Source organism: Sceloporus undulatus, chromosome 1 (assembly GCF_019175285.1).
Source record: "Sceloporus undulatus isolate JIND9_A2432 ecotype Alabama chromosome 1, SceUnd_v1.1, whole genome shotgun sequence".
Classification (NCBI taxonomy): Eukaryota; Metazoa; Chordata; class Lepidosauria; order Squamata; family Phrynosomatidae; genus Sceloporus; species Sceloporus undulatus.
Genome location: NC_056522.1, coordinates 62,934,008 through 62,950,814, shown reverse-complemented (window position 1 = coordinate 62,950,814; position 16,807 = coordinate 62,934,008). Strand labels below are relative to the sequence as shown.

Genomic DNA, 16,807 nt, shown 5'->3' with positions numbered 1-16,807 from the left:
CAAAACCACCTCTGAGGATTCCTTGCCTAAGAATGCTCTCTGAAATTCATGGGGTTGCCATAAGTCTATAGGCAAGGTGATGGCACACAAACACACACACACACACTTGGGAGGAATGAAGCCTTTTAATAATAATAATAATAATAATAATTCCAAATAGTTTTTAAAATGCACCCAAATGCCCCTAGAAACCTCCTAAGGGGCATGGGGATATTTTTGCCATGCTTCGGTCCCCCTTGGCTATATTAGGCTCAGAAGTGTTTATTTTAATAACAGAAAGGACATCCTGCTCACCTCCTGTTTTTAAAAAAGATGCCCGAGGTAGCGTAAAGGTATGGTGAAAAGGCCCTTCATGCCTCCACTGCAGTCTAATGCCCATAGCTACAGAGCACACTCAGTCCTAATAGAATAGTTTTAACCTCTTTGTTATTGTTGTTATTTTAAATTCTTTTAATGTCTTAGGTAGTGTTGTTCCTCTTCTCTGGCAAAACTCAGGGTTCCCTAAATCATGCCCATTGCTTCCTTTCTGTTTCTCAGTGACTCTGTTTTGGCTGTATTCCCTGCATCAATGTTAGAAGGAGTGTTCAGTAATACTTCCTAAGTAACAGGTGTTGGTGGGCCACTTCCTTGGGTCCTGTGGGGCCACTTGTAAATGAATATTGCAAATAACATTGCAAAAGTTTAAGTAATTGGCATATTTATAACAACTGTTTAAAAACTATTTTAAAAACACAGCAAGAATGCTGCACATTTTATGTTGAATCCTGCACATGTTGGCTAGCATCCTTTTGGGAATTTACAGTGTCATAAAATGATGTATGAGTGCAGAGCAAAAAATTGTGTCATTGAGCAACAATCATATTCTCAATAGGGGAGCACAGTTGTAATTCTGCCTTTGGGACAAGCAGTACAGAAATAATAGCCATTGCAAAAGGAGGATGATACACAACATCAGTGTATTGTCCAGGCTGCTGCTGTACAATGACACAGCTAGGATAGGGTTGCCATGGTGGGCAAAAAACCCAAAACCCATAGGACAGCAGGAACACCTCTTATATTGACACTGCTACCTTGTGGGGTACCCTGATATGCAAGAGGATGCAGTGCACTGTACAGTTCTCTAACACGATTTTGTTGCATTATGTGGAGGTAGCTCTGTCATGATAAAGTTATGCATCATAGCCCACAACACAGGAACTTGACCATAGAGTCTTCCTAAGTTCCTAAGCATCAGTGCAGAACTTCATTGCAGAAATCCTGCTGTTGATCAGTCACTGACCACAACCAACATCTCTTCAGCCTAGTATTAACATCCATTTTCAAAGATATGCTACACCAGCACTACACAGTTCCCAAGGAAAATAGCAATATTGCACAACACATGCCAGTGACTGGGTCAATCTATACATGCAGCATAGCTGTACACACAACTCTACTTCCACAGCTGTCAACAGAATATGTCTGTTGCACAATGGTGAATAATTTGCCTTGTATGCATTGTATTATTTACTCATGCATATGTCACTAACAAGATGTTATCTAGAGACTCAGAGTTCTAAATAATATAAAATAGATAAATACAAATAATGCAAAGTCCATTGTAAGGAGTTTGTCCTTCTATTCCCTCCTAATTTCATAAATTAAACTTATATTACCTAATTCAAAATGTTAAGGATCTCATTCAAATTCCTGGCAAAGACAGCTTCTCTCCAGTTTTTCCCCTTTCACTTTTTCTGGACTGAACTAGTAAATACAACCTCTTTGTTAAAGCTTCCCCACACCCTGAGCCAAACCAATAATTATTTTTTTTTCAAACCAACAATTTATAATTCAAAGCAGACCTGTTTGAGGTTTCTTGAAGGAAACATGTATAATGGGGGTAGCCCTCTAGGATCTTGAGGGGATGGTTCAACCCCTGCTTTATGGACTCATAATCACCACCACCATCATCATGATGTAAATTGTGTAACTCTGTAAATTGTGTAATTTAAAAAAATCACAACTGCTACACATTGGTAATCTTTCCCGTTAAGGGAACTGTCATATTTTCAAAACATGTCAAAAGACAGAGAAATTAAGAGGTGCCGGTAATTAGATCAGAGGTAGGAATCTTGTGGCACTCCAGATGTTGCTGATCTTCAACTTCTAGCAGCCTTGGCCAATATAGCCAGTGGTCAGGAATGCTGGGAATTGTGATCCAACAACATCTGGACAACCTCAAGATTCCCAGTGCCTGAGTTAGATGCCAGAATCCTGTAGGTTAATTCCACTAAAATAAACCTCTTGAATAATTTGTTCATTACATAAGTAAATCCCAATGTTTCAGCAGATCTTCTATAGTTGGTTAGACCAGGTTTTATACCTGAGTTGGGTAAGCTCTAGTTCTACACCTTATTTCCATTTGGATTTTGGATTTTTCTTCTATTAAACAAAACACAACATTAAAAAACCCTTTGGGAGAGCCCTAGTGTAAATCCAAGGAACTGTAGTCGGTCCTCCTTATCCACAGATTATTTTATCCACAGATTCAAGCATCCACGGGTTGAAAATATTAAAAAAAAGTAGAAATTATGAAAGAAGGGAAATCTTGATTTTCCCTTCTTTATAAGGCACACCATTTTACTCTGCCATTATATTTAATGAGCATCCACAGATTTTGTTATCCACAGGGGCTCCTGGAACCAAACCCCAGTGGATAACAAGGTCCCACTGTACTACCTTTGGAACCTACAAAAAAGGAAATATGGGTGATGCAAAGGGGACTAAACCTAGTAAAACTGGCAGAGCCAAAGAACTATATCACAAGAACTCACACTTCCTTATATCAGCTTGGAAGAGCCTAGAATGAAATACATCTAAGCCATGCTTAAGCAAGAGCAAGATTGCAGTCCCATTGTTCGGAAAAGGACTGAGTCCCTCCTCAGCCTCGTAGCACTAGATATACTTGCTTTTTAGCTCATCCAGAACTGACAACATTAGCAACTGTGATAGTTATTCATACCAAAAGTTATTTTTTAACCTTAGAGGTCATAGACATAGTTGCAAAGGGAGTTGACAAAACTCTGTACTTGATGAGCTTTTTAAAAAGCATGAATACTGGCTGGAAAACAGAACAGGGATGGTGAAATGGGCCCCTATCACCATATGTGTGTGTGTGTGTGTGGGTGGGTGGGTGGGTGGGTGGGTGGGTGTTCACTAAAAACAACAGCATTGATTTTTCTCAGGTCACAGCCAGGCCATTTCATGCAGCAAATCTGTGTTGAAAGGGACCCAGGTAATCATTTTTTACACGCTTGACTGCCACGTGCCAGCACTGAGCTTTCGACCGCATGAATATAGGAATGATTTAATAGAGGAAGTAGCAGTGGACTATTGTGCATGTTGAAAGCTCCATGGAACATGCATGATTGAGTTGGACACCATTAGGCTACTTGTAAATAAAACCTGCTAACTTGGCTGGCTTGGAATTAGCTTACAGAAACACAATAGTCACTGGTTTGTCTGGAGCTGCCCCTTTTCTTTTCGAAAGGCTGGGAAACAGACTGAGCTCATTAATTTTTTTTAACCCTGCGCCTGGGACAAAAACCAGCTCAGAATCATCTCCACATACAATAGCATCAAGCAACTGGCACGGAAAGAGTGTGTTGTAATCCAGTTCTTGTAAAAATAAGCTTTTGGGAGGGTGAGTGTAGGGAGATCCCTATTCAATGGGCAGTTGGAGATGGCGTGGGTGTTGGACATTGTCAGCTCTGACCTACATCTTCCCTGGGGCTTCTCCCAAATTACTTGTCAATCTGCCATGCTCAATGAGGGACTGCCTCTTGAGAGGTAGGGCTCATTTATGGGCTCTAAATGGCCTGTCATGAAATGAAGCTAGATCAAGGAATGCAGGACAGTTGTGGAATTGATGTCTCTGTGTGAGCAGGATGGCTAAACAAATTGATTAGAAATGAAAAACAGATATTTCCACCCCCTTGCGATTTTACTCAGTATTTCTCCTTGAAAGGATTGGTGCTATGTCCCCACCTTAGTCTCAGGCAATATATTTATGGCATGCCAAATACCTTAACAATAAATGAGTTGCCCATTTATTTTTTATTCCACAAGAAATTGTCATAGTAATTCAGTTCCTATGTTTATTGCCTGCTTTTGTTGGCTGTTGCTACAGGATCTCAGTCCATGAAGACTCGTGCTGAGAGCCATATGCTACCAGACTCAAATCAAGGTCATCTTGCAGATATCCTTCTCCATGGAATATGGCATTAAATGCACAGTTGAGTTAAAGTGTGGCAACATGATTTTCCCAGAAACAGACTCTTGCTCAGACTCCAGTTACAGCAATTTGGCACCACTTTAAGCATCAAAGTGCTGTGGCTGGAAATTATAATTTAGTGAACGTTGGGATTTCAGTTTAGTGAGGCACTTAGAATCCTCTACTAGAGAGATTTTGTGGAGTAGTTTAGAGGAAGGCCCTGTAGCAGAGAATTCTAAGTACCTCACAAGAATGAGATGTATTTTAAAGGGTCACTAGAATTATAGAGAGCTTGGGACAGTTACTTTTCAAAACAACGGCGGGTTACACACTGCCAGTTGGGACGTCTGGAGGATGTCCCATTTTTAAAAAGGGGTGTCTCTTCTAGACGCCCCTGTCCCTAGTACGGACTCTGTCCGTACAATATGGCGCCGGCCCTTCTACATGGCCGGCGCCATATTGACGTATCGGACGCTGAGTGTCCGAACGTCGCGCGGCGCTAATGACGTCACGAATGCGCCCTTGGCGCTTCGTGACGTCATCAGTGCGCCGCGGAAAGAAGCTCCATTTTGGAGCTTATTTTTTGGCCCGCGCGGGAGCCGCGCGGTGTGGCTGCTGCGCCTCCCGCGTGGACCAAGCGGCGGCGGCGGCAGACTGCCTCAAAGCGGCAGTCTATAACCTGCCCAACATTTCCCAGAATCTCCCAGCCTGCTGTCATCATGAGTGTTGACTGAAGGATTTTAGAAAATATAGGTGGGTTACAAACGGCCCTCAAGGTGCCGTTTTCTCGCCACCGCCATTCACTGTGTAGGGAAGCCCAGCGGCCAGACCGCGAAATGGCGCTCCTTTGCAAAACGCGAAAGTGGCGCCGCGAGGGGCGGAGGGTGCCCTCGCGGCATCACTTCTGCCGCAACACGTCTGGACACACAGCGCCCAAGACGTCCTCCATGCGTACTGGGAGGAAGGGCCATGAGGAAAGTAAGAACCTTCCTAACCCTAATATGGCCCTTCCTAACCCTAGTACGCGCAGAGCGCATACTTTATGATGGTTTGTAACCCGCCATAGTCCCTTACCAGCAAAACTTTTACAACCTCTGAAATCATAATGAAACAAGATGAAGGAAACATAGGCCGGCTGTCCTTCTAGTCACATAGAGAGGCATAAGTTAAATTTACACCTGTGTATATCTCTTTTCAGTCATTGTAGTGGGAGGAAATCATGCAGTACAATGACCCCCAGCCCCTTAAGACTCGCCTTCTTCCTTTGGTGCCCTCTATGGCCCTTTAGTGGTTGGTGGAGAGTGAGAGAAGTGTCTGGCAACGTCCCTATAGCCAAATGCAGAACAACAAAGGCAGCCTCTAGGACCTCCCATGGGTTCCTCCCAAGGTCCCAGAGGATAACATTGTTATTTTGTTTCTGGCTATAAGGAAAGAGCTCAGTGTTTCTTCAACACACCTTGCCACACATGGGCCACTAAATGACTGCGAACACAATGGCACCAAAGGAGGAAGGTGATTCTTGAGCAACTGGGGATCATTGCGTTAAGGAGTAGTGAAAGAAAGGTGGGTCCTGTAGAGGAAAAAGAAGAGCCCGGGCATAGTTCCACTTGGGGCAGAACTTTAGGCCACTGCTACTGAAAGTGGCGGTCCATGGACTGGTGCTAACCAGTGAATCATTTGCCCCCTGATCTCTGGCAAGTTTCCAGGAAAGAAAGAAACGGTTGTAGTCAATAGGCACAATTACGGTGCCGGTCCCTGGTAAAAACATTCTCTCAGTTCCCCCCCCCCCCCCATCAAACAGTTTAAGAAATACTGTTTTAGGCTTCAGCTCCAAATGCAGAATCCTGATGTTGTTGTGTCACAGCAATTCAATGTCTTCTTTCTTCTCTAAGAAGAAAGTGTATATTTCTGAATTTCTTTAATGTACTGACTTGAAAATATTAAGTTTTCCAACTCTTAAATACTAATTTTCAATTTGAAAATACCTCACTGCATTATACAGTCAAATTGATTCTTCCCTTTCTGCCGTTGCTGACATAGCTGTGGTCATTTTGTGGTGTCTCTCTGTACTAAGTGGGTAATTTCATGTTGATGTCTATAGTTATTTTAAAGTTACTCATGGTTTTTTTACCTTGCTAGTCTTTTTATCACTGAAGCTACTTTCTCCTCTCAGAATCATGTACTAGACATAAATTAAAATTATCTTTCTTAACTGACACCAATGATTCAATCTGCTCATTATATTTTTTTATTTCATAGAGATTTGAAAATGAGTGAGCCTTTATGTTATTAGAGGTTCAGGTTGACGACTAGTTGCTTGAAAATGAATATCTAGACAACAGATCGATTATAATCTTGCCAAATGTCCCATTACTTTCCACTTGCTGTAGAGGACTAGTGTATTGTGGCCTCCAACAAAATACTTGCTTAATTTATATGTATCTATAAAACATTACCATATTCTCAGCCTGTAGAGCCTGGTGAAAGTGGGTACTTTTAATTTCTTGAACCAGTTGAGCCTCTTCCCATTGTGTTGTCATTAATTCATGGTGGCACTCACCCTGAAATACTGCAGCATGGATGTACTTCCTTATGCAATCCATCTTAAATGAAATCAGATAAACCACAAAGACTAAATGAAGGAACTCTGAGGCAGATGGAATCCTTCTTAAGTCACTTTATACCTTTTGTGTCTAGACTAAAAACAGCTCATTAATCAATGTTTATTTAAAATAGATTACATTTCAGATCACCTTCTTTGCATGTAGGAGAGAACTGTTTTCTTACTCTTATTTATTGTTGTTAGCAATTGGATCAGCATCTACAAATTTCTGTTCTAAATGTGAGAACTTGTCTGCACAGGAATCTAATATCTAAAGCCCACAAACCCACATGGCTTGGTGTTCAGAAAAGACATGATGGATCAGATTCCAGAATCAGAGCTGATAGAAATCTGAATTGGGTGGCATTATGTCTCAAGACACGTGGAATATTCTCTTTTGGTTTTCCTCCTTCCTAAGAAAAATCAACATTCTAATGCTAACAAAAAATGTATCAGCCAATAACAAAAGCCACTCAAGCCACAACCTTCATTTACTAGAAGAAACAAAACAATGAAGCATCCTAATTCCTCTGTATTATCAGTAGCTCCAGGTTTCCCAAATTATAAGATAGCTACTGTAGTCCTTGGAAAAACAACATCAGTCAGCAATTGCATACGTGTGGATGGGTGGAGGAAACAGCTCCAATCAAATGGTTTCTAGTGATTTTTCAAACTAAAATAAGTTGAATTTTGGCAATGCCTTGGTAGCAGTTTAGGTTTAATAGTAAACAAGTACATTTCTGAGAGTTGTCTAAATTATTTTATTTGGGTTGAGAAATAATCTGTGTGTGCTCACAATGTTTCCTTCCACACTGACTCAAGACTAATTTCTAACAGCCAGGAGATTCCATTTAGAGTCTGGCTTTGGCTGGATGGGCCAAACTGTCCTAATCTCTTTTAGGAGGTACATTGTAGCAGCTGCCATCATTCAGAAAATAAGCCAGCTGCATTTTTCTTCCATCTGTCTCTTACTGTGTTATGTTGATGAAGAAAATATAGTTTCCTCTCCCACTTTATATTCTGCAGAAGAGACCAACTTCCTTTCCCCCAAGATATATGTGATTAGGTTTGTGTTCTCAACAGGCATTTGCATTGGAACAGAAACATTCTGTGCCATGATGCCTTTGACAAAGAGGTGAATATTTTTGAGCCAGACAGGACTTTTCCCCCTGGCAGTGTGTCCATATTAATGATGGCCAAGTGGTAATCCACAGGCTAGATAGAATGCTAACGTTTCCCCACAGTTTTGCTCATAATGAAAATGATTTTGTTTTCAAAATTGATGAGTAACAAACATACATTACAGTTTAATGTTACATCTGTCTTTGTTTTGTAATCTCAGTCAGGCCCAAGTATACTGGGCTCCATATCTAATACACCCTACTTTCTCTCATTTATATGGCATGACGTCTAAGGATACAGAAGATGGAAAGCTCTGCAGCAGAAATATTAGTTGTAGGGCTCTATTTGGAACAGCGAACCCATGCAGAGCAGCCACATTCTCTGACTAGTCTCCAAACAAGAACCTCTCCCTGTGGTATTGAAGACACTAATTCATTGGTGTTGTGAGCTTAGGGCCTTCTATGGGGATGGGGATTATTCCCAGGATTTTAATTATGCAGTGTTTTGAATGAGCAGGCCAGGGGACACAGTGTTGCTCAACTCCCCCAATACACATCCATCCTGAATACCATTTAACCCAACACGTTTATGTATGTGCTGGCAGAATTGCAGCGTCATGCCATCATTGCTGGCAACCTTCCTAGTAAAAGGCGTGCTTGATCTCTCTTGCTTCCTTACATGACCTAAATTCCTCTTTGCAGAACAAAACAGAAGATGTATCCTTTTATAACAGGACTTTATATCTGGCACTATTTAGGTTCTCAGAGACGGAGACTCATTCCAGCTTTGTCACTTGACACAACATCGCCTGTGAGGAAACCTACCAGCCCAGCAGTACGCTGGGTAGATGGACCTCTGCGAAGTGCCCAGAGAGGAATAGGGGAGCCCTTTGAAATCAAAGTCTATGAGATTGATGATGTGGAGCGGCTCCAGCGACGACGCATGGGAGAAAACAATGTGAGACCATCATAACCAAGACCATGCCATTTTTCAACAACAAAAATATGGATACTATCTTACTGTATTTTAAGTTGTTCTCTTTCCAGCAAGTTGGCCATGGCTAAGGGAGGTTTAAAACAATACACTCCTCTCACTTTATAAATGAAATATATCCTATGGAAGATCCTAACATATAAATTTAAACTGAAGCTGAAACATCCACTAAAAGTCAAAGCTTGGAAGTAACATTTTACAACCAATGCAATTGGTTGTAATGAGTTACTCCTTCTCCCTTTTATGATCAAGCCATAACAAAGTTACATACCAAAAATCATGTAAAAAGTGGAAATTACATTATTTTTTCAAGGTTAAAGTTGAACAAATAGTATTTTCTAATTACTTTTAATGCTGTTTTAAATAACATGTTTATATATTTTACAGGCATGTTGAGTGGGATCTTTCAAGTGTTATCTCATTTTTTTTAATTGATCCTAAATCCCCCCCCCCAAAAAAAGTAGTTCAAGCAATGAAAGGTGCAACACAAATTTACAATTTCTGCTACAATTACTTTTACTTTTATTCATGTTGGTATCCTGCCTCATTGTAGAGGCATTGACTAAAACCTTTACCCACTTGGCCAGTCCCTCACCTACAGTCTCTTTAATGCGCCAAGAAGGGCAAGCATCCTGCCCAGTGTCATCTCTCTAAGGATTCTGTCTTGTAACCTTGGGCTATACTAATGGAAGAAAGTCTCTGGACAAATAGGGACAAGAGTTACATTTGTATGAACTACAGAGTCAAAGTCAGAATGGATCTGAGTTACAGTATTTTGTCTACAAAGTGCTAGACAAATTGTTCAGACTAGGCCATTGAGTCTCTAAATTCTCTTCTCATGCACCAGAGTGTAAAAAACATTTGAGAGAGCTTCACTGGATAAGCTTTTTGCAGATAACAAAGGTGGCTGAGAAGACCATAAAAGGATTTCAGGGGCAAATACTCACTAGAAGAGATGGATAAGCAGGAGAAAAGGACACTTCTTGTGCCTATTGATTCTCCCCTCTAATATCATCTAGTCCATTTTTCTCCCTCATGAGTTCATTTCTAGATTTAGAGAGTAGCCAGGACAAAATACTGACCAGATGATGCATTTATAAGGGAGCATAGGCAATTGTTGGAAGAGAAAGATCCTCTGACTCATCAGCTGTTTCTCCTCCTCAGCACTTGCATTAGCACTATGTAGGATATATAGGCTTGGGAACTCTATACTCCCTCATGGCATCTAGTTTGACCCTCAGGGCTCCTGCTCCAAAGTGATTTTTCCCCCCACTTTGAAAACATGACTGCTTTAAGATATAATTCTGAGAACAGTTGAAAAATGAATTGTGGAAACCTTTTCCCCTTGAATAATGTGTTTAACAAGGCATCTGGTAAATATACTTGACAAATAAATGTACATAGTCCCTTCAATGTCAAAGGTTTACTTGTTTAATTAATTCCCTACTGTTTCATTTATTGAGTTATTGTAATAGTTATTACTAAATGGAAGATAATTTGGCTGTGGGAAATCTAACCGGGTCTCAGTTTATTTTTTTTTAATTTCTCTTCATTTGTTTTATTGGGTAGGAGGTGATTTGCTTCAACGCCAAACTGAAAATCTTGGAGCACCGACAGCAGCGAATTGCAGAGGTCAAGGCCAAGTATGAATGGTTAATGAGGGAGTTGGAAGTGACCAAACAGTACCTGATGCTGGATCCTAATAAGTGGCTCAGTGAATGTAAGATTTTACAAATTAGTCTTCTTTGGCTCCCCCCCCCCCTGAGATACTAACTTTCTTTTTACTGGTGTAGAAACTGTGGGCCACTATGTGTGCAACCAAAGTTTAAATTGATATTTGACCTAGGGAAGATTTTGATTGTCTGTATTTCTAGAACTTTTCTCACATGCTTCCTATTAAATTGTCACATTGGAACCAGCTTGGCCTATTTGCTCAAGAGCTGACTCCAGGAATTGTAAGGTACTCTAGTGAGGAATATTGCCATCACTGGATTATGCGCCTCAGTCCACAGCTTTTGAAAATGAGATTTTTTTCCTGCCCTCAGATCATTCAGACATATGAATTATAAATCTGTTCTCTTGCTGTGAAATAATACTTTAAGGTAAATTTGACCCTTGGTTGAAAGGGCTTATGTAAGAGATTAATTTAGTTCTCTACATATAGCCAGAAATGGATACAGTTCATAAAACTGAGTCATAAAAGGATTAATGCATTTAAATTATGAAGGATATTAATAAGGAGGATGTTTTTAAAAGATGCAGACACAACAACAAAAATATAATTTTGGTACAGGCTTCTTGGAGCTATCACAGGACTTGGGAATTTAGTACTTTAAAATCAGTAATAGCAAGCAGGTGGTTTTCTGGCCTAGTACAGATACATAATCTGAACATATATTAACTTAAAGAATATTAAATGCTACCAGAGAATATAGAGAAACAGAATGATTCACAGTCAGCAAAGGGGTCATGCAAGGCTGCATACTATCATTTTATGCATTCAACCTGTATGCAGAACATATAGTTTGAAAAGCAGGCCTAGACTCAGAGACAGGGAGTGAAGATCAGAGGAAGGAACATCAACAAAGTACGATATGCAGATGACACAATACAGTGATCCCTTGATATCCGCTGAGGTTTGGTTCCAGGACCCCCTCCCCACCTCCCCATGGATACCAAAACCTGTGGATGCTCAAGTCTCATTCAATACAATGGCATAGTAAAGTTGTGTCCCTTATATAAAATAGCAAAGTCAAGGTTTGCTTTCTGGAATTTATATCTTTTGGGAAAATTTTACATTTGTGCATAGTTGAATCCTTGGATGAAGAATCCATGGATATGGGGGGGCCAGCTGTATTACTAACAGAGAATAGTTGTGTTCCTTTCTTGTCTCTCTACCATCTTTTCCATTTTCCTTTCTCACAGTTGACCTGGAACAAGTATTTGACTTGGATTCACTGGAGTACTTGGAGGCTCTTGAGTGTGTGACTGAACGACTGGAGAACCGTGTCAACTACTGCAAGGCCCACCTCATGATGATCACCTGCTTTGACATCACTTCCAGGCGCCGGTGAAGATTTCAGCTCAATGTTTTGGACTACTGCCATCCCTGTTCTCCCTTTTGAACAGAACCCCAAAGACACAGAATGAGGATGAAGGTTGGTGTCATGTTTTGACTGTGTGTGTGCGTGCGTGTAAGAAGAGATTCTCCCCTTTCTGTTATGATAAAGAGCAGATCATAAACTGAATAGATGATGAAGAAAAGAAAAGACATGAGAAATAAGGATGTGGATTCTTCTAGCCTGAAAGAGCACTTTGAGAAATCTTTAAGGATGTGTTTGTAAATAGGAACTGCTGGCAGAAGTGACTTTCCCCCAACAGTAACCGAAGAGGGAGAAAGAGCAGATGTAGGATCGTCGCTGCTGAGAGCACCATCAAAGTGAAAATACACAGAGAAACTGTCTTAAGTGCCTTGCAAATCTTTATTATCCAAACATTTATGTTCATAATTTCTTGTGTACAGATGGTGCTAGTCAAGAAAAAGAAAAAGACAAAAAAATCAAAACACATTTTTTTTGGAAATGTATTTACAGCCTGGTTTTTATTTTCCTCTTGGTGTTTTATCCTAATTCTCACTTGTTGTTTCTACGTAACTTGTGTTTGTAGAGATGTTTCTTAACTAATGCAGCATATAAATAAATGTTAACTGTCTTTCATTGTTACACATCAAAGTAAGGCCATTCAAAGGTGGGGGGGAGGGGGGGGAGAGACTAAATCTTTTACATCAACCTCAAAACATGGGAGGAGGAGATATTTCTGGGGTCCAGTTACAGTGGATTTTCTGGCAACATGACACATGCCTGAATGCTTTTGGTAGTCCCAACAAGAAAAAACCAGTTAAATCATTCAACAGTAATTGTTATGTTGACTTTGAAATAAAAATAACTGTGTCTGCTTGTGGAAGAGAGAGGCAAAAACAGCATCCATCCTCCCCTGCCTTTAGGCTGATCATGGTCCCTTTCTCCTCTCAAAGAATTTTGCCACTTCATTCCCCCATTGTTGGTCCATGTGTTCATTGAAATATCATCTCTGTGTTGTTTATTATCTTGTGTATTACCTGCCAAGGGAAAAACAAAAGTTGGTTCAATGGCTCTATTCTAGATGGGGCTATTAATAGGATTCAAGCCAAAATGTTACCTTACTGTGGAAAAGTAAGTTATTTGAAGAATGTGATAGGTTGGGAGTCTGATGCTGAACCCATGTATTATTTATAAGAAAACTTTTTACAGATGTCAGAATGACACAGTGAAACCATCCCCTAGCTCCTAGTACAAGGCCAAGTGTCAAGTTGTGAGTGTTCCAAATATCGGATCTGTTCTATCAAGGAGTTGCAGGTATGCAGCCATGAACATAAAATGGTTCCCGTTCTCTTGTCCTTTCCTACGGTGGACTATTTGAGAGAAAGATTGCCTCTGGCAATCAGCTGTAAGTGGTCCATTTTGTTTGTGAGAGGTAATAAATTTGAGAATATTACTCTTAAGTCTTAGTATAGAAACTCTATAATGCTGTATCTTTAATAGTCAGATTTAAAAAATGGACACATTGCAGGAAACGGTAACAGTCCTGCACTTTCTATGGAAAGGCTATAAAATTTATAACTTTTGCAGTGGTAAGTATATTTATGCAAAACATTTTTTAGCATAGGTTTAAAAAGAGCATAACTTAAAATTCAGGTTTTTGATGTCATTTCAAAATAAATGCCCTCTTTTGCTAAACCTTTTCAGTCTATAATAGAGCTTGACATAAGGTATGTATATTCTGTTCAGTGTGGAAATACATATAGGATATATATAAAGACTTGCTTCTGTCTGTCTTAGCCCTCCTGCAAAGCAACACGAATTGAATGTTTGCTTCATTGCTGCCTAAATTGAAGTGAGTGAGAAACATCTGCACATGGTTTGCATCAGGAAGAGGCAGCATTGATTGTGTACCATCAGGTGCTATTTTTTTTTTCTGTCCTTGCTAGTCCATACAGCAGATGATAGTGAACCTATCACCATGATTCCTCCCTTTGAAAAATACCTGCAGCCTGTATTTTATACTGGATTGCCTAAGTGATATGGGATCATATGCCCTGAATCTACATGACCATCCTATTTAATTGTGCCACAAATTTTGTTAAAGTTTGGTAGAGAACTTTGGTTTGTACCTTTGACATTTCTGTGGCAGCTGATTTTATTTATGAATAGACATGAGATATTTTTACTTCTTTAAAAAAAATCTCTTTAAGTATACAGTATCTGACAAAAGTTGACCAAAGGTATTTTCATTTTTCAGAAATGTTCTCCAGTTGTCTCAAGTATAAGTTGTAGAGGTATATAGAGGGGGAAAGGCCCTGCTTGACAATAGGCTACACCACTGTTCCCCCCCCCCCAAAAAAAAAATCCTGTTTGGGGCAGCGGGCCATATGAAACCCAACCCACCAAGGCTCCATGTGGCCCCAGGCCTCACAATTCCCATCCCTTGAACTAGGTAGAGATAGCAGTTCACACACACACAAGAAAAACCTAAAACTGTAATTGAGCTGCCTTGAATCCCATTTTGGGAGAACAGTGGGCTATAAATCAAACAAATAAATAAATAAATAAATAAATAAATAAATGTTGTGTGTGTGTATATATATATATATATATATATATATATATATATATATATATATATATATATATATATATTCAGTATGACTAGTGGTGGTTGGAACCTCTCATGCCCATGTCCACTCTAGTGTTTAGTTTGAAGAAGCTGGACATTATTCCCAAATATATCACTAGTTTAAAGAGTGGACAAAAACCTGGAACAGATTCTCCTCCCAACTAGGATCAGACCCACCAGCTGCCACTTAATACAAAAAAATAAATGTGAACAAAGTAGTTATAAAGTGAAGAAAACTATGCATATTTATGAAAGAACAGTGCATTCTCACATAGAATTAACACAGATTGTATTCTGTAATGCAGATGGGAAAATTGCAGCTACAAGGTGCAATGGTAGCCTCAAGTTTAATTGATTTTAAAAGAGGTTTGATAGCTTCACAGAGGAGAGGTTTGTCAGTGACTACTAGTGGTCACTTCTGTTTCATTGTCAGTAAGCACTAAATACGAGCTCCTGCAGCATCAGTGAGCACACTATTGGCTTCATGTCCTTCTTGGCAGGCATCCCAAGGTAGAAAGAATATTTATTTGTTATTCATTTCTTGGCTGTATTCTTCCATTGGAAAGAAATGCAGGCAGCTGGAAAGATACTGCAAGATTCTTTGCACTTGGGGGAGTATCTGTACAGAAATACACATGGTTTTTCTGTGTGTTTTCTGTTCCCCAAAACCATGTGTATTTCTGTACGGACTAGTTCTTTTATACCAAATGTGTTTTTAGCACACATGAATATTTTCCAAGGATGTCATGTTCTGGGTGACAAAATTTCATATGGCAGTATCGAGTTGGTGAGGTAAATCTCACTGAAACAATGGGTTTACTGTAGTTAGGACTAATAATAAGATTTATACCCATCATATATAAGAGATGCAGAATTGTGACCTACATCTCTCTGATCCAGGATCTTGGCCTAATCGCCTGGCTAATAACTATGCAGAACGGACATCTTTGTGTAGATTTGATTAATACTCCTAAAAGTTGGAAAGATGCAAAAGGGAAGACATTTTCTCAATAAGTATTTTAATCATGTAAGTGCAATGTGATTTGAAAATTTAGCTGAATCCAGTTCAGTGCTCGGTATACATAGAAGCAGACTTCCATGAGTAATGTGAGCAATTACTTTGCTCCTAAACACATAACTTCCCTACTTGATCCAGAAGCCAGATGCACAAAGAACGCACTTTTTTAACAAAGCAAAAACCCTGCTTCTCAACTTTTCAATTCAAAAAATCAGCATGATTTTATCTTATTTAAAAGATTTCCATGCAGGTAGTGTTCATTCTCCCTCTATTAGTATGAGAAATAATAATGAACAAGCTCACAAAGGAGTCACAATAATAGATTCAGACAATAACTGCTGTTTTAGGTACATAAAACAGCAGCATGATGATTAGCAGTGCTTACCTATAAATTCACACCTCAGTGATGTGAGTAGTGTAGTATCATTCCTTTTGGGGGAGTCTTCAAGCTGTAGTCAAGAAAAAGTAATGACCTGAATTACAGTGTTAGTCCTAGCTAGAGTAGATGAGATGGGATTTACCTACATTCAACCATTGATTCAGTGGTTCTCCGTTTGGGAATAACCAACAGTATTCTGGACAGTGCATTTGGTTTTGTAGCCATAGCTGCTGCCCTTTTTTAGAAGCATGAAAGTTTGTAGATATAATTCTGGTAATAAATTCAGGCAAGGGTAACCATTTTAGCTATGCAACAAAATACATACAACAAAATCTACCAAGTAGCTATACAGTGCATCTGCATAATACGTTGGCATGCTTTACATGGCTTTCAGCATATGCTGAAAGCCGCACTGGAAGAAGGGGTGGCATGTCCCACAAGGAATAATGGACTGCGTGCCCAAGGTGTGTGTGTGCCGCTGTCTACACGAGCCCCATTAATTTAAATGGGTCTCGAGCATAGGCAGAACTCCCTTTATGCGGGGGTGGGTGAGTTCAGAACGGATCCCTTGCATAAAGGAAGAGCAGACTGTACTTTTTTTGACCAATGGAAATGCACAGAATACATCATGCAAGCTTTCCCTGACTTCATCAGGCAAAAGGTGTTAATAATACAGAAGAAAAGTGACAATAGTAAAGTCACAGGCCTACATTTTGTATCAAATGTTGT

At 39.8% G+C, this 16,807-nt stretch overlaps 1 protein-coding gene across 1 annotated transcript in view; it reads left to right on the top strand.

The window, feature by feature from the left end:
* The window catches only part of KIF26B (kinesin family member 26B), a 414,886-nt gene extending 400,319 nt beyond the window's left edge, over window positions 1-14,567 (top strand). The window contains 3 exon segments of the mRNA XM_042446725.1: window positions 8,734-8,933; window positions 10,539-10,689; window positions 11,895-14,567. Coding sequence (XP_042302659.1) covers window positions 8,734-8,933; window positions 10,539-10,689; window positions 11,895-12,043 — 500 coding nt within the window. The 3' untranslated portion in view covers window positions 12,044-14,567.
* Window positions 14,568-16,807: the final 2,240 nt, after the last annotated feature.